This window comes from Mytilus californianus, unplaced genomic scaffold (genome assembly GCF_021869535.1).
Source record: "Mytilus californianus isolate M0D057914Y unplaced genomic scaffold, xbMytCali1.0.p SCAF_13, whole genome shotgun sequence".
NCBI lineage: Eukaryota > Metazoa > Mollusca > Bivalvia > Mytilida > Mytilidae > Mytilus > Mytilus californianus.
Window position 1 is genome coordinate 33,495,858 of NW_026262615.1, and position 19,375 is coordinate 33,515,232.

Here is a 19,375-nt window from a genome sequence, read left to right on the forward strand (position 1 = left end):
AGCGGTGCTGTAAGAAAGCAAGGAATTATATTCGTCGTACGACTATTTATGCATATTTTTAATAGTTTGAACGCTACGTTCAGCTAGTACGTTTGACTGCGCAAATCTTGGACTACTAATCACGTGTCGAAACCCGTACGACTGGGCGAATTAGTCGAATGTTAATGAATTGTATTGAGGTCCACTGTCCGAGATAAAAGTTTTTGGTATTCCGTGTCTTGCAATGATTGACGACGGACTGATAACTTGTGCTAGACAATTTTGCTATCTCGATGTATCTCGAAAAAATAATCAACAACTAATAAGTACGTCTGCCCATTTAGTTTAAACAATCCAGATGCTAGTTTTTGTCATGATCGTTTAGGAAATTCGACTGCAATAGCGGTTCTGCATGATCATTAGCATTGTCGATACATTTTTGACATCTTTTGGCCATGTTTTCTATTATTGTACTCATACCAAGCCACCACACCGAGAACTTGGCTAGTTCTCGACATATAACAATGCCTTGGTGACCAACATGAAGTCGTTCTAATATTTCATCTTGTAACGACTGTGGGATAACTAACCTATAGGCTTTTAATAACAAATTTCCAACGATAGTGAACTCTCCCAGCAGACTCTAACACGGTTTCGAGCTTTCATTTAAACTAGATTTTTTTGGCCACCCTTCTTTGCAATATAACATAAGAGTCTTGCATATTTCATCTTTTACGCACTCGTCCCTAATGTTTAGAAGTCCCGAATTTATTGGACTGGGATAAGATGTTTGCCGGTGATCTAGATAATGCATCTGCGATATTTAATTCCTTACCTGGTACGTGCTCAATTGTGAAATAGAACCCCAAAAGGCGCATTCGGAACCTTTGTATTCGTGGTGGAAGTTCTGCAATACCTTTACTACTGAGTACCGGTACGAGCGGCTAATGCTCAGTTTCGATATTGAACTTCCTACCTATCAAATAATTACTGAACTTTTCACACGCCCAGGTCAAAGCTATCGATTCTTTTTCTATTTGCGCGTAACGCTGCCCTGTATCTGACATAGAGAGCAAAGCATCCGCAACATGCTTTAATCCAAACGACGCCGCATCAGCTGATACTACAGTGTCGTCCTTATTTGGATCATAATGCCCAAGCGTTCCGGACGAAGCTAGCTCATTCTTTATCTTGGTAAACGCGGTTTCTTGTACTCCTGATATATCAGTTGGCTTTTCCATCTCGGCAATAGGCTTAGCTTTCTCTGAGTCTACCCTACCACCCGAAGCGTCGACGATTTGACCAAGGAATTTTACTGACGGTTTTGAAAATTCACACTTTTCGTTCAGTATGATACCGGCTTTTCCGATCGCTTATGGAACTTTATTTAGGCTCTTGTCGTGCTCCTCCTGTGAGGCACCAAACACAAGAACGTCGTTCATATGGCACAATACGCCTGGATACCCCTCTACTGTCTCGGACATACGTTTTTAAAAGAATTCACTTGCAGAGTTTATTCCGAATGGTAATCGATTGCAACAGTACCTACCGAAAGGTGTAATAAATGTTGTTAGCGGGCGAGACTCTGCTGCTAGGTTAGTTTGCTAAAACAATGAACTTGCATCCAATTTGGTAAACAATCTTGCATTTGCAAGCTTTGCAAGCGACTCTTCTACAGCTGGAAGCGGATAATTTTCACGCTTGACCGATTCGTTCAATTTTGTAAAATCGATACACATGTGCACGTCACCGGTTGGTTAAGACACAACAACCATGCCAGCGCACCACCATGTTCATCGACTTTTGAGATAACTCCTAGCTTTTCCATTCTTGTCAACTCAGCTTTTACCTTATCCATCAAAGGTAACAGTACTCTGCGCGGTGTTGACAAAGCGAACGGTTTCGCATCTGGACCTAGCACAATTGTAGATGTCCATTTCGTTTTCCCTAAACTTTTAAATATCTTAGGGTATTTACCACGATAGTAGTTTTTAGCTTCGGTACTCGCGTTGACAGACGAAACATTTACCTTATCAATAATATCTAAAGCCTGAATAGCTGGTCTACCTAATAATGGCTTGCTTAATCCCTTAACACCTTAATCAAACAAACAAAAAAACAACAACAAAAAACCCGATAGTTCTGGTATTACGAATGATCACTTGAATTATGATCAATTAAAACGGTTTCATTTAGTCAAAATCCAGCCATGGAGACGTACTTTGACAGGTCATCTATTTGTTCTTGTTTTACTATCAGTTCTCCTTTAAGTTCACCTATCTCGTCTGTAAGACTAGCAACGCAGGTAGGTTAATGCAGGATTTGAAGTAATGATAAAACAGTAAATGTCTACTTAATAAGTTTTGTTAAGATGTCTGATGATTCTTCATATATATCTGATCTAAATTATGCCTCATAATTTATTTTGAAATATTAAATCCTGCTACACTATTTTTTTCAATACATCCAAATTACATTCAAATCTTAAAAATGTTTCTGTCATTCATTTCTAGAATCAAATTAGTTGTTTGTTCCTTGTTTGATATCCATTTGTTGCAATACTAAACATTGTTTGACTTCAATGTTCAATGTTTTTCAACTGGTTTACTATCACTTTTTAGCATGCCATACATCAGCTCAATACACTGTTATCTTTAGCTATCAGTCTGTATTGACATCTTAGTAATAATTGTCACACAAATTCATAAACATTTTATTTTTCATAGTTTTTATATCATCACAACAATATGTTTTATCTGACTATTTCCTTTTGTATGTTAATCACTACAAGAAACAAGTATTTTCCTCTGATTCATTATTTTTATTTTCTGTCATCTTTGTTCCAGAATCAATGTATAAATTGTTCAACTTTTTGATATTCATTTGTTGTCATGCTGACAATTCCTGTATTCCTCAGTTTTTATTTTAATTCACATGTGACATATCATGAATCGTCTATTAATCAGTCTGCTAATATATTTCAATAATAATTCTCACATATATTTTTTAACATGTCTTTTCATGCATAGATCCAAAAATCATCTCTGAAGTTTTTATACGATACATAATTTCCTTGTGTTGCATTTTCAAAATAAAGGAAGAGCACAGTCTTTTTTGTTGATTATTTACTTTTAGTTATCTTGTGTGGTATAACACTATTGCTTCCAAGTCATCAAAATACTGAAAATAGAATTGTAAACATTATTATTGGCAATTTATAAATCATTGGGATAATTACTATCTGCATAATATTATGAAGATTGAGAAATCAGGGAGGTCTAGCCAACACCCTGTGCACTTTGACCTGTTTTTTGACGATTTTTAGCCGAAAAGTGACAATTTAAGCCCTCTGTAGGAATCGAAGATGGCATTATTTTGGGGAATACTTTTAATAAGATCTGTATACATACATAATCTAAACGATCATTGCATTTTAAGGACATTAAAAGACCAGGGGGGTCTCACCGTCATTTAAGCGGTCTCCGGTAGGTTATACTATATAATTTGAATATCAAATTGGCACTTTGAGCCCTCCGTTAACATAGAAGACAAGAAGTTTACCAAAATTGATTTTGGTCTCGTTTGTATCTTTATAATAACTTACTATCTGCATAATATTGGGAAGATTGAGAGATCAGGGGGGTCCCACCATCGCCCTGTGGCCTTTGTCCTGAGTTTTCGACAATTTTTAGCTGAAAAGTGACAATGTAAGCCCTCCGTAGATATTGAAGATGGCATTATTCTGGGAAATCCTTTTGATACCATCTTTATATATACATAGACTTAGATATCATCGAATTTTATAGACATTGAAAGACCGGGGCGATCTCATCGTCATTTAAGCGGTCTCCGGTAGGTTTTCATTAGATATTTTTTTTCGGTCTTTCCATAAATATTTCTATTTCTATTTTTAAATGTTTCTAGAGTGATCGTTTTTGTTTTTGTTTTCAGAAATATTATATATAAAAGTACATCATTGATATCGTTAAATGATAAACATTTGTATTTCATAAAGACAAATGTGCAATTCATATAAGGGTTTATATTTGACAATGAGAATTTACGACAGATTGAAGGGGTCAGAAAACGATTTCCCACACATCTTTTCACTCCTCTTAACTATGACAATCATGCTTTTAATGTTATCGAATATTTTAATTTTTATCATTTTCAACTAAATATGAATATCCAACCGACTGCTAGCAGCCGGTTGGATATTGAATATCGAATAACGAATAACGAACCAGCCGCTTACTTCACATACATAAAAGTGAACTCGAATGTAACCTTGTAATTAAAACCGCATTTCCAAATTAAAAAGTTTTTTTTTTAAATTACAATATTTATTACATAGTTTAAACTACATGATCATGATGATACTAAAACTGACACTTTCTTAGATATAATGACTGCTTAACCAATACGCTGTTTATTTATTACTTTATCTGTATTGACTGAATGAAACTGAGTGAAGCATAACATTTAAGTACACCCAATACAATATTATTAGTTACATAGTGTGCTAGTGACCTAATACGGTATGTATGGGGTCAGTAAATTCCATATGGGGTGAGAGCGAAACTCGAATCCCCATATAGAATTTACTGACCCCATATATACCGTATTACGTCACTAGCACACTATGTAACGAATTTATGTTACCGACTATCTTAATTAACGTGTGAAATTTAGACTAGTGACCTATCAAAATGAGAGAGTCTTTAATACTGTTTGAATTAAAAAAACTACTTCCTGAGACTGTCGTACAAAGTGAGAGGTTTAGCGCTATTAAACCAGGTTTAATCCAACATTTTCTACATTTGAAAATGCCTGTACCACGTCAGGAATATGACAGTTCATGTCCATTCGTTTTTGATGTGTTTTGTCATTGATTTTGCCTTGTGATAAAGGACTTTCCAATTTGATTTTCCTCTGAGTTTAGTATTTTTGTGATTTTACTTTTTTCCATTGATCCTACAAAAACAGATGCCAACAATAACAACTTGTTAGGTTTAAATGTGTTTTATTAATTTATTTCAATCTTAATCATCAATTTCTATGTCTATTGAAACCTTTACGATTTTTTTCTCAGTGCCGTTTTGTTTTTATATAGGGACGTAACACCACTACTAACCGTGTATAAAATAAGCCCCGCCTCCCTACTACCTAATATGGAATATAAAGGGAAGTAACTCCACTACTAACCGTGAATGAAATAAGCCCCGCCTCCCTACTAACCTAATATGAAATATACACGGTCTCCACGAGGACACTTTTAACCAATCACATTCCTAGAAATGTATAGGAGGTAAGATAAAATAATATCTATGCTTGCATTATGAAGACCTCTAGTTTGACATTGACTCTCTGGGTATTAGAAATTTCATTATAATGTGTGGTGATAATCTTTCCACAAAAGAAAAAGATTACTATTAAATCATAACTTGAATATTTCAAGCCCAAAGAGTTGATCGAAACAAGATATGCATATACTGATTAAAATTAACCTGGTCAAAAAATTGAAAAGTGTCTGTTGATAAACATAAATTTCATCATAATCTGTACAAGACAATATAGTTACAACTGACAGACCTAATGTCAATTTTGATAGTTAACACTGATGTGTTTATATCACTTATTGAAGTATGTTAAACCAATAAATCAAATTTGTTTTATGTATGAACACACGGTGTGGAGAATTAAAATGTTAATATCAGATTTAAAAACATGAATGAAATCAATATTGTTTTTGAAAAATTGTCACATCATACTGAATAATTATAAAAGTTAGTCATCTCAATGTATAAAATTCCTACGATAAGTTACTTAATTCAGATAAGATATTTTGTATGATTGCACAACCTTTGCCATGATACAGTTAAAATTTTGACAAATGTACATGCATATGTTTTACTCTTTTTTCTCTTTCCTCATTTAATACCCCTTCTTTTTGTTTGTAATATATGTATGGTTATAAAAATCCAATGAAACAGTACCAACAATAAAAATGGAACACATGTGCATGAAGAATAATTTGAAAATTTATGCTCAAAATATACTGAATTATTTTCTCCATAATAATATGACCATGGTATGTCAGTCTGATAGCCCTTTTTCATACACATTCAGGAGACATGATTTTTATCACAAGTAAGTAAACTTTACTTGCCTAAAATTATACATACGATTTTCATTTTCTATAAACACGGACTGTCGGCTTTGCCGTTTTGAAGTAGCCAGAAAAACTTATAACTATATTAAGCCCCCCTTTTAAAAGAGTAGGTACAGTTTTATCTAGATGTCTTATTATTCTCCAATGAAATAAAATATACGGGCTTTGGCAATAAAAGGATATAATAATTTTAAACAAACTTACCTCAAAATAAAAGTAATATCCATCTTTTAAACGTGTGTGTTCTTGATGAGACACTAAAGACAAGGTTTCCGATCAGCAGGTGATCACGAAGTATGACGTGATGTGCAAGCTCAACTTTGACGTTGATAAAAACATATAGCTAATCAGATTCTGTGTAGTTTGGTTGATGACGTCAGATTGAGATTTCGATGCAAACACCGATATTCATTGTCAATTTTTTTTCAAAAGTATATTAACCTACCTGCGAATGGTCTTTCCCTTTTCTTTCCGTCTGTACATGAAAAATAGAAAAACAAAATATGTTATACTTGTCGTTATGCTTGTCATAAAAGTTCAATAGTCAGGATTTTATCTCCTGTTACTAATCTTGGTCATTGGTGGATTCTTTAGATCATAGGATAAGTCTGATGGAGATTCCCTTCTGTGATTATTTTTGAAAAGATCGTAAAGTAAGATGTTAAAAATTCAAGTTTCTTTTCATTTGTTTTAAGCGTCTGCATGACATTATAAAACTTGAGGTCTTTCGTACGTTTTGAAAAAAGAGAGGCAACAGTTAACATAGGGACATTCAACCGCCTAAGTCGATGGCTAAAAAGAAACAAAGACAATCATACATACAACAGTTCACAAAACACAACATAGAAAACTAAAGTCTGAGCAACACGAACCCAACCAAAAACTGGGGGTGCTCTCAGGGGCTCATGCAGGGTAAGCAGATCCTGCTCCAACTGTGGCACCCCTTGTGTTGCTCATTTTAGTACAAATCCGGTAATAAGTCTAATTCGGTAAATCACATTAGGGAAAAAGGGGGTGGGATTGTACTTCCGACATTTGGAACATATCCATTAGCATCTGTGAAACGAATATTCCATAATGGCCAACCAACTCGTGATGGCGTCCGTAAAACTTACGAAGGAATGATTTCAAATCCATCGCTTGGAGCTCTTGGTTTAATAGCTTCCTTGTGAGCAGCAATCCTTTATCAAGGAAATCATGATAGAAAATACAAGCGCTGGAATATCGTATCAACTGGGAGACGTATACTCTGTATGCAGACGCTGCTGAAATGTTTGTTATATAGAAATGGAAAGTTCACAATTGGGAAGCTGAAATCATCTCTTTGTCGTTAAGTTTTGTTTTCAACCGACGCTCATTGTCAATTTATAAATTTAAGTCAAGACATGAGGCAGACTTAACTGTATCTGTGGTATCCTTTATCTCAAGTTCGATGGGATAGATGCGTTCAGCGCAATAATCGAATCGTCTTAAGACTCACGAGATTTGTACAACGGTATTGTTATAAGATGGTAACGTACGAAGAATAAGAAGTAACAAAATCGTATTCATATTGACAAAAGGTTCGGCACAACATAAAATTATCGAAATAAATATTTCGGATAACAAATATCCTTCATCAGTATGATTTAAAATGAATTTTATCATTCTAATCTGATTTTATTTAAACAAATTTGAACATTTTTGAACGTTATGCAAATTTAAAACCAAACCACTATTGTATTATTGGAAAATTTCAAAGACAACACTGGTTGTTTATTTATAACAGATTCTGCATACTTATTCTTATCAAAGGCGGAAGTAGCCAGTAAAGTATGATATGATGGAGTACCTGAGATTACCGCGTTTTGGTGGGGTTAGTATCTTCCAGTATTTGGTCGGCTGTTTTTTGTGTTCCATCGACTTTTTTTTAGTCATTGTGTTTCTTCTCGAATTGTGATTGTTATTGTTCCCTTTGCATCCTCCGCCTATTTTTCACCTGTTCTTATGAAAAAATTTTTTGATCGAGACATTCTTAAAAAGGATACAATTCCCTTCTTAATCAAACAAATTTTAGCCGAGTGTCGATATTCAATATACTCTAAAAGAATTTATGTTAAGAAAAAAAGTTGGCACTGCCTGCTATAATCTTATGTTACATTTAATCGATTTTCACATTTTTGGTTCGTTCAAAAAGAAAAGAAAAAACCTGGTTCACACATAACTATTACTTACCTTGACAATTCTTTTTGTTTTCCTTCTTTTCTTTCTTTCTTAAGATTTTCGTTTTCTTCCGACAGTTCGTTTACTTTTTTCTCCTTTTCATTTAATTGACAAGATAACCTAGTCGTATAAATTAAAGATAGAAAGTTGAATTTATTCTACGTGAAAGAAATGCACACTCAACAAACAGCAGAGAACTCAAAATATTAAAAAAAAAACCAAATTAATAACAATCAACATATATAGATATAGGGAAAAGTATTTCAGAAACTACGAATGAACAAATGTCCATGATTGTTTTCTTACTGACCAATTAATAAAAATTTTATTTAACATGTTTAAATTGTTGACATATTCAGATTGATGTATTCATTGGATTGTGTTTCACATTTTTGTCTGATAATGGAATTCGAGTTGTATGCAGTTTCCTTGTAGTACATACCAAATGATTAAGAATTAAAAGATTGAACGCTTATAGTTTAAAAAGGCAATTTAAGATTTTTCATATTAACAGTACTTGATTGTTTGCAAAATTGAAATTTTGTGGTTTCTGAGTAAGAATGAAGAAATCCTTTTCAAAGTGATTGACTTTTTATTGGAATGTTTTACACTACTACAGACAGGCTTAGTATGACTGACGTCGAGAACCCCTTTATGAAATTGATTGAAATTTTAAAAGAATGTTTTGGACCACTACATACAAATTAAGTTCGATTTTTGTTGCTTTCATTTTTACCGTTCTAGAGTTTCTGGTACTTGATTGTTATGCAATAAAGGTTTCTGCATATTAAATGGATAATCACTTCTCAATTTGATTGACATTTCAATATAATGTTTTCGACCATTCAACACATATTTAGTTTGATTTTCGTTGTTTCCTCATTACCGTTCCAGAGTTATGGTTCTTGATTATTGAAAACATTTCGAATTTTGTAGTCTCTGGATAATAAAATAAAGAACAACAATTTCCAATTGATTAACATTTTGATTGAGAATTTTTGACCCCTTAATAGATGCATTTTCCCCAAAACTTAAAAGAGGATTAAACCAGAGTTTACCCCTTAAATATATCAATACACTTGTTCAAACATTTTGAACTATGACAATAGTATTATAACATCAAATTAGATTCCACAATATGATGCTAAAGAAAAAAAGGGGTCATCTCGCAGTTGCTGCGGGCGAGAATATATGAGATCATTAAATCACCTCATTAGTTATTTATGGATAACATTGCCTTTTTGAAACACAAATACCAGTTAAAAGTTTATGGTCTGTAATTTCGAAATATATTTCTTTTTTCGGAATTTGTGGTGAAACCTTGAAAGCCAAACATAAAACCCTGATAAGTCTGGTCTAACGAATGTTCACTTAATTTACGATTAATTTAAACGATTTTATTTCATCAAAATCCAGGGATTGCGACTTACTTTGATAGGTCGTCTATTTGTTCTTGTTTTCCTTTCAGTTCTCCTTTAAGTACAGCTATCTCGTCTGTGCTAAAAATGTGATCATCACTTGCTTTTAGTTTGTATGTCTCAAACAAAAACACCATTCAATTCTTATATTTAAAGATCTTTGAAGTATATATATTGTCGTTAATTGAAAACCAAAACTGACGTAACAACACAAATAATGCATACTTAATTTACAATTTGATGTCTGAAAAAATGGTTTTAAGTTGATAGTGACATCACACTATTGTTAAGTGAAATTTATGATAGTTTGGCCTGAATAAAAAAAAAAAAAAACATTGAAAGATAAGGGTTAATTTTAGCTCTTCGTGAACCTACTCCATTAATACTTGACGGAACGTCTAATATATGCGCTACTGAATAGATAATAAAACTCTATAACGGTCTTAAAATGTGTGCAATGGTATTGATATAAGATGGTTAAAAACGAAGAAGTATAAATAATAATAAATAATAAAATCGTATTCATATTGACAAAAATTTCGGCACAACAAATGGTCTCGTTCAGTGTCAATGTCTCTATCAATCGTGATATTATTATTATGATAAATATGTGTGTGTGTGTGTGTGTGTGTGTGTTTGTGTGTGTAAGTCTTCAACGATCTTTCTACCGAAGGCGTTAGATTGTTATGGAAAACGATACTGTACACAATAAATGAATTATACCTACGCTCAAAAAGTATACAAACCAACACCAATATTAAACAAGGAAACAGTAAATACTAATATCAAGAAATATTTCGGATATCAAATATCCATCATCAATATGATGTAAAATGTATCATAGCAATTTATTCTGATTATACCTAAACAATCTTGAACCCAACCAAGCTTTAAAATTTCGAAAATGGCAAAATTGAAGAACGTTAAGTAATTATAGCAGAGACTGCGTAGTTATGGATCCAGCACGGACCGAATTGATCAATACTTTTTCATAGATTCATGTGGTACCAATGTTTTTTTTTTTTCTTATCAAAAATAGTACGCAAGTGATTTTCTCCTCCTTAGACCAATCAGTGTTGTGGTCAGTAATTGTAATGGTCAGTCGATTGAGATCTGCCTCAGTGTGGCCAAATGTTCCTAAATGTCGACTAATAGTAATGTCTGGCCTACATTCATAGTCCCTACGAGTGCCGTTCAAACATATGTGAAATGTCTGTTTCGGCTCTCTAACATACTGTTGACCACATTAACATTTATATTGTAGAATATCCACAGTATTTGTAGTCTTGCAAGTAAAATCACAAAATTTTATGTTTTTTGTACCAGTGGAATGTCTGTTAAAAGTCTGGGCATTAAGTATTTGCTTGCAAGTCATACATCGTTTGTTCCCACAACCCTTGCATTAACCTGCTGACGAAGAACCTGGTTTGGAAGCAGATCAGCTCTCATCAGTTTATGATTTTTAATTTTTCATATTAAAGAAATGCTATATATGCTTGGTATATTAAAGCTTGTCGAATTTTGTTGAATGATGCTGAATGATTTTAATAACCAAATGTGAACAACATAGGTGTTACATAAATGCTTATATTAAGTCTTTGCTTCAATAACTACTGGGTTAAAATGCAAATAATGACTTCCAATACAGTTGTAAGAGTTATCTCCAATACTCCAGGTCTACTCTTTTACACAATCAATCAAAAATTATTTACGAAGTAATTATTTGACATAATGAGGTATATAACATGTTGAACACCCATATGGTTAATAAATTATTGATGCTTTTCGGTGAGACATGGGAAATTCACCAATTTGCAAAATTTTGATATATGTTCACCTGATACAACTCGTAAACTCATAAACATACTTTTAACAAGAGCAACACAGTGGATGTTACCAGTAAAGTAGGATATGTTTGAGCGCCTGAGATCACGTCCTGTTTTTGTATTGCAAAGTACTTTATAGGCTATTGTGTTCATTCGATTTTATTTGTCGTCATGGTCTTCGACTGATTGTTTTTGTTCCATTTGTATCTTCCGCCTCTTTTTTCACCTCTTTTTTTTTGAAAACTTTTATAATACATGTAATAATGACATTCGTAAAAAGAAAATCATTCCCTTGTTTATTTAGCATATTTCAGCCGAGTATCTTGTTCTATAAAAGAATTGCTGTTGAGAGAAAAACGTTGGCATTGTTTGCTTTAATCTGATTGTATATTTAATCGCCATTCACATTTTTGGTTCGTCAAAAAATCAAACAAAACTTGATGTATACATAATCATTACTTACGTTGACAATTCATTTTGTTTTCTTTCTTTTATTTCTGTCTTTAAATTCTCATTTTCGCCAGACAGTTCGTTTACTTTTTTCTCTTTTTCTTTTAATTTTTCAAATATCCTAATAGAATATATAAATTTAAGATATAAAGTTGCATTCATTTTCATGAAAGAAATGCACATCCAACAAACAGCTATAAACTCAAAATGTTTATTACACAATTAATGATAATCAATTGATATAGGAGAAAGAATTTAAGAAACCAGAGCATGTTCTAGACACATATATTGACTGATTTACTAGGCAGATCAAACACATTTAACCAATGCCACAGTGAACGTGAAAAGAATGTGCATTATTGTTTCATCACTGACCAAGTAACGTGACCGGTACAGAAATTGCTAACAAAAGCACATAAGTTTCACATGTGAATCACATAAGATGCAAGTAAGAATTGTATGCAAATCAGATTGCTCACATGTGCAGTTTGGTAGTTCATATGTGCCCCAAAAATTCTAACATAATACTCATATGAGCAATTCAAACCTCAAGCGAGCTTTTATTATCTACGTTAGTTTGATGTTAGTTTTGTACTTAGAAAAGTTTGTCCATTCTTCTAACCATTAAACACTAACATAGATCATTGCTCATATGAGTTTTTTCAAACGGACATGCCCAGTCATGTACTTCCTGTAAATTCAAATTTAGAGCATCAATCTGGAGTGAGATGGAGATGAAAAATATTAAGCCATATTTTAGTGCTTTTAAACTATGACATTGTTGGTATCTAATAAAACCAGTGTGGCTGTGGTTAATTATTTGTAAGTTATCATTTCTATTTCATTTTTGTTTCAGATTCTGAAATATATTACAATTTTAAGTCCTTTATGGGAGTATACATGTGCTTCAAATAAGTACTACATGTATATAAATAATTTCTGTTTTCAACTTTCTGAAATATGTACTAAATTTGTAAGTCCATAAACTAGTTTTATAATGTAATGTAATGTTTTCAGTGCTGTCATTATTATTTTATTAACAAAAAGTACAAAATAATATGAAAATCATAACTGACAGTATTAACAAATAACAAGTAACATGATGTGTTCATTTATTTTATTTTCAACTACTCAAGATTTTTATTTGAATTTTAAATTTTATCCTATTTTGAAGCAGCCATTTTGTTTTGATCTTTAGTTACAATTTAATCATCATCATCTCGAGATAATAAGATAACAAAATAAAATGGGTCAACTAATTTTCACATGTGCAAAATGTGAGCAGCTGCTCATATGAACAATCTGATAAAATGCATATGTGAAACGAAAGCTCATATGAGCATTTGCATGTGAGGTTTCGAACATGCAAATTAGCTTATTTTCATACGTGCATTTTTTGCTCACAAAATGCTCACCTAATTTGCATGTTAAAAACCTCATGTTCAATCATGTTAGCTTTTAACGTTACATCTAATGTGAGCATCTTTTGTGCAACTTATTAGCACCGTTTGGTAAGGGGTATACATTCTGAACATATTCAAATTGTTGTATCTATTGTTTGAAGTGAGTTTCCCATTTGCGTCAAATGATTCTAATATTGGGATTCGAGCTGTTTGTAGTTTTCTAGTAGATAATAGCTAATGATTACCATTGAATAAATTGAACGCTTGTTGTTTGAAAATGTCAAGTAGGAGACGATTTACTGTTTGTAATATTTTCTTCTGATGTTTTGCAAGAAAGTCGTCCCATGTGTCAGATGTCTCAAGCCCAGGGTAAGATAAAACGTGAAAACAAATCCGTTTTCCCTCGATAGAAAATACCCAAAACTGTATGTATGATAGCTTCATTTGACTGGAAAATATATCTCAAATTTGGTATGTTATAATTATGGACATTATCCACCATATGAACGGAAATGGACGATATGTCGATGATGATAAAAAGATTAATGACAAAACTTTCACCGATTTTTTTTTATCTTTTAAATATCTCAAAAACAGTTGAAATGCCTTTTTAACTCGGTTCCGCTCATTGAAAATATTTTACACCATATTTTATAGCAGATATAAATAACTTATCTTTCTGTCAATCAATATAAAAGATGGAAGTCACGTTATGGGTTTTTTCCGATATCACTAACTATTTATAAATTATTGATCAAAATAACAGGTCAGAGAGTTGAGACACTATTTTTTTTTTAAAGATAACTGTGTTCACTGATGACTTGATTGTATGAATGTGCCGATGATGTAACACGATTAATGTATACGTTTCCTGTTCTATTTTGAAATTTCTTAGAATTAGAAGTTGATATTGAAATCATTTAGAAAGTAAGATAACAATTATTCGTTTCTTTTAAACGATTTCAAAGTCTAAAATAATTATAGAATATCGTTGATGATCTCAACGAGATTGATTTTCTCGCTTGAGCCGGTACGGTATCAATGAGAAAAGTAATCGAGTTGAGATGACCAATAATAATCTGTTTATCGCTATTTTACCTATGACAACGTTGTCAATTTCATGTCAATTTCATTAGCAACGCCACGTGCACCCTTAGTTTCTAGCTATAATTTTTCATATCACTCGACTCCGCTGAGAAATCAAATTATCAGTCAGCAAGATCTAAGAAAAATTTTGTAAAATAGCGATAAAATTAACTATCAGAAAACGTCTTCATTATGTTGGACGTTTTTGTAATACTTTAAACTAACTACAAAATTCTAATACGGTTATTACTTCAACTTGTAAGTCGAAAAGATCGTAAAAGAACACGTTTAAATAACGAATGAACTGAAAGCAGCTACCAACCCCAACACGGTTTTCACAAGGTATTTGAATCCTTAATTGGGAAACCTTATACAAATCGTTTACATTATGATAATATCAAGTAACTGTTAAAATATAACTAGTTTGCTTCTTCTACTAGAATGTTTCCAACCTTGAAACTAGTTATCCAATATTGAGACTAAGCAGATGTCATTAGCATTTTAATATTAAAGACTCTTTGAACACATACGTATATTCTATCAGTTTCCTACTCTCTATACTACATTATCACACAATCTCATGAAAGGGAAATTATATTATCTAATCAGTTTTTATTCGTTAATCTGGGTGTTACAATATACACAATAATTTTCAGTTGAGTAATTGTTAATATAGTAAGTAGGGCTAAATAATAGGCACTAATAGTTTTTCGGTGTTGAAATCGCACGAATTCCTTTACAATATATAAACAAAGTTAAGGCAAATGAGGGATATAAAAAAAGTAAACCAGGTTCATTGACAGGATATGCGTCTCCTAATATGCATGCTCCACTCTCTAATATAATGAAATAGAGAATATGACATAATTGGTTTATTACTTTAAAGCTGTGATCATTTAAGCATAAAGCTTTTAATTACAGTGGTTTTTTCACAGGTCGATTAGATTTATCAAAGTACACATTAATTATTTATTTTAGCTTAGTTTCACATCCTATTTATCGAATGTGGATTTAATATGGTGTGTTTTACAGAAAGAAAATGTATCAGATTAACAACAAACAAATATTAGTTTGGGCATTGTTAGAATCATAAATATGACATAAAAGACACAAAAAAAAACGGTATCTTAAACAAAATTTGTACATTTTTTGAACATTTTGTATTATTTCTATTTAATGTGGCGTAAAGCAAATGTCCATAAATATAATCTACTATTTTCTATTTTTAAATTACTTAATAAGGTAAACCAAACATAAAAATATAATCTATGTAAAGTTCCTTATCACGATGTCTCATTAGAGGTTTCTCAACATCTTACGAACGGACGAAACTCGACGAACGTATCGTTAGGGAGCTGTAATTTTATGCAGTAAAATTTTCTACCGATATTGCAGCCTGTTTAAAGACAACAGTAAACAATTTAATATTCATTTTGCAACCTTGTAATTTATTGTTGTGGTTAAACATTAGTGTTCCAATTGGTTTTGTGTTGTTGAATGTTGCGTAACCTTACGTTGAGTTTCGTTTATTTACATGTCGAATATACGTTCAATTTATCTCCCTTATTCATTTAAAAAGAACAATGTTTTTGATAGTCGTTGTTAAAAAAAAATCTGCGCATTTGGTTTGCATTTGACTGAATGATTGTTGGATATTTTTTATAAAACGTTCAGTGGCGAGCATTCCATGCATTTCACCACGATATTAACATCTGATAAAGGATTGAAAAGTGGTATTAAATCTCCAACTCTGGACTTAAAGTCATACGAAACCTCAAATTAAAAAAAAAATGATGCATATGTTTTTTATAACTAAATGGATAGTTTTCATTATAAAACTTGTGTACATATACTTTTTTCTGTAGAAATTTTTTAAAATTGTCCACATTTAGAAGAAGTTTACTTTTTTTTAATTGCTTGCTTCCAGGAAGCAATTCGCCGACATATTGTCCATATGCAAGTGACCTTAGCGTGACCCTCCTCGTAAAATTCCGGTGATCGCAATACGCATGGATCTGTCATTAAAATGAACTATTATCTGATTGTACATGGTATACACGTGCTCAATATCCATGCTTCTTTGTTGATTGTTTACTATAAGGTGACAATCGGTAAACAACGGCTTCAAAACACGACAATTAAGTAGCTGCCATATTTTCACATCATAACAGACAGAGAGAAAAAAAAATTGACGATTATACGATATGTTTGCGTAAAAAATGATAAAATCGTGTACAGAAGACTAAGTTTATGATATATACATGCATTGGTTCAAGAACTGAATAAACATTATTTTTCACCAGTCACTCGTTTCATATGACTTTAACATCTCTAGCGCTCGACTTTAGATCTACAGCGCTAGACTTTACACCCCAGCGCGTTGGACTTTAAAAACCACAACTCCAGCAGATCACTGTATTATAGAGAAGTTTTGCGTGGATTTATAGGCCACACAGACTAATATATCAGCAGTGCATATGCTCTTAGCTAGTTCTTATAGTTCAAACAAAGTAGACTAATCTTTTCCTATCCTTAATAATTGTTGACAAATAATAAAGATTGAATTTTGAAAGTCACAGAGAAATGAAATTCGGTCACTTCATAAACAAATCAAAGGTGGCAAGAAAGGTCTACTCGTTAACCATAACCCATTTTTCATATATTCTGATTAATATTAATACATGTATAAGTGTAAAACAACTTCGATAAATATACATACATATTGAATAAAAACGCAAAAAGAGATAAGATGTGGTTTAAAACAGTTTAATTTCTTCATTTATCTCCACATTTATTCGATAGTATTCAATAATAAATATTGGGAACCACTCCTAACAGCAAGAAAAGGCGGTATTTTTTATGTTTCTTTGATATATATGTCGTTAAAACCGCTATTTATTTATATGTATTTTAAAAGTTTTTTGGGGGAGTCAGTTATATTGTAAGTAATATATAATAAGTATAGTTGTGTGTATTCTAATGGAAAGTATGAGTGCTACAGCACCAACAGAACTGATTGTAATATAGATATTAAAATGTACATTGAAACAATTTAAATTATACTAATATACTAATAAGTGTACGATAATAAAAACATAGACAAAAAGGATAAGAAAGGCCTTGAAAATAAAACAAAAATCAACAATACATTACAGAATATCTTTTCAAGTGAACTTTTTTTTCTCAAATATCTATTTCAGTATTTCCCGTTATTCATTTTCTTGCCAATATAGGTAGAAAATAGTTCAATAATAATTATGTAAGGTGAAGAACTGACCATTTGGATTTTATAGCTTTGAGGCAACAAAGTTATCTCGGACCCAAGGATTTTTTTTTTCAAATTAAAAACCGATTTGTTTCTAGAGTCGTTCACTCCTAGATTAAATTTACCTCTTTGTTGCGCAGGACTTTTTACCTTTGATCTGAGCCTAGATAAATTTCAAAAATATTCATTGCCCCTCCAATCTCAACAAAAAAAGGACACTAAGTCACTAAGTACACATCAGAGAGAACTCGCATTCAATATAATAATATGTCCACAACTCAAAATGGTTTAAAAGAACCCTGCATGCATATCTTAATGAAAGGAAGTACACATCCGATAGTCCAAAATCATTCAATAAATGAGTGCTCCCTCTTTTCTCGTTACGGCAAGTTACGTCAAGTTAAGGCGATTTTCGTCCGTGCGTAAGATGTTGAGAAACCTCTATTACGTGTGAATTAAACGTAAACAAGGTTATCAGAGGCTTTTATTTTGTTCTGTTGGTCATATGAAATTAACTTCTTCCCTTAAAATACACAATTAGATCTTTTGAAAAAGAAAGTTTATTTAGTTCTCTAATATTCGCCAGGAAACATGGTTAATAATACTACAATTAAAGTTGCTAGAAATAAGGGTGGCTTTATGATAAAGATCCTTCAAATTTACAAACATCTATGAGAGGTGATCCTTTCTCTGGTTGTTTAATTTTTACATGTCTTCTCTAAAGAAGCTGCACGAACTGTATTATCAAACTTCATAGGCCGGACAACTTTAATGTACTGAATACGTAGAAAAGTTATCGGCAGATTTCAATTCTTATATGTTTCGTCTGAACAATAAAGCACTCACTGACAGGGTTTTCATTGGTATTTATGATTACATAGGTAGTCTGAAACACAAGTATACGTTATTATTTATTCTCGGTCTTTTGGAAATAAATTCATTTATTAATGATTTTGCGTTGAAAACTGGAAAGTTAGACACTATCATAATGTTAATAAGTATGATTCTTTGATTTACAAATAATTAAATCGGTTTAATTTATTCGAAATCCAGCCCTTTGAAATTACTTTGATAGGTAATTTATTTGATTTTTGTTTTCCTTTCAGTTCGTCTTTTAGTACTGCCTCTTTTGTAAGACTGGAAACTGTTTCTTCCTGCTCTTTTAGTCTGTACACACACGATTGCATAAATAAATAAAGTATACATATAGTTATGCTAATCACAGAATCAATTAATTTTCAGATATCCCAGGAAAACAGATATACACATTGTCTTCTCAACAAGTAGTTCGATATTATTGATAATATATCCTATTACAACTCGGTGTCATTGGATTCAATATATCATAGAAAAGGTTTGAAGGAAAACCCCTCACTCAGATTATAACGAAGCAATAGATACCAAAGGGATATTTAAACACATATGTAAAATACAAACTGATCCTTTAAATCAAACTTATTTTAAAAGGTTACCAATTCAACACTGTAATTAGATCTTTTAATATTGTTTTTATTGGTATTACTATTGATTTTGTTTAACTAGATATACGCTCTACAATCTGTCGATACCTTAAC

The 19,375-nt window shown here is 32.1% G+C and overlaps 1 protein-coding gene across 8 annotated transcripts in view; it reads right to left on the reverse strand.

Annotated features, from left to right (window-relative positions):
• The window catches only part of LOC127723533 (putative leucine-rich repeat-containing protein DDB_G0290503), a 62,936-nt gene that overhangs the window by 36,879 nt on the left and 6,682 nt on the right, over nt 1-19,375 (reverse strand). For all 8 annotated transcript variants that reach the window (XM_052230182.1, XM_052230177.1, XM_052230180.1 and 5 more), the window contains exons 2-5: nt 12,061-12,168; nt 9,784-9,852; nt 8,366-8,473; nt 6,597-6,626 (exon numbers count right to left, since the gene is read on the reverse strand). In XM_052230182.1, the coding sequence (XP_052086142.1) occupies nt 6,597-6,626; nt 8,366-8,473; nt 9,784-9,852; nt 12,061-12,168 (315 nt within the window). The remainder of the gene's footprint in view (nt 1-6,596; nt 6,627-8,365; nt 8,474-9,783; nt 9,853-12,060; nt 12,169-19,375) is intronic.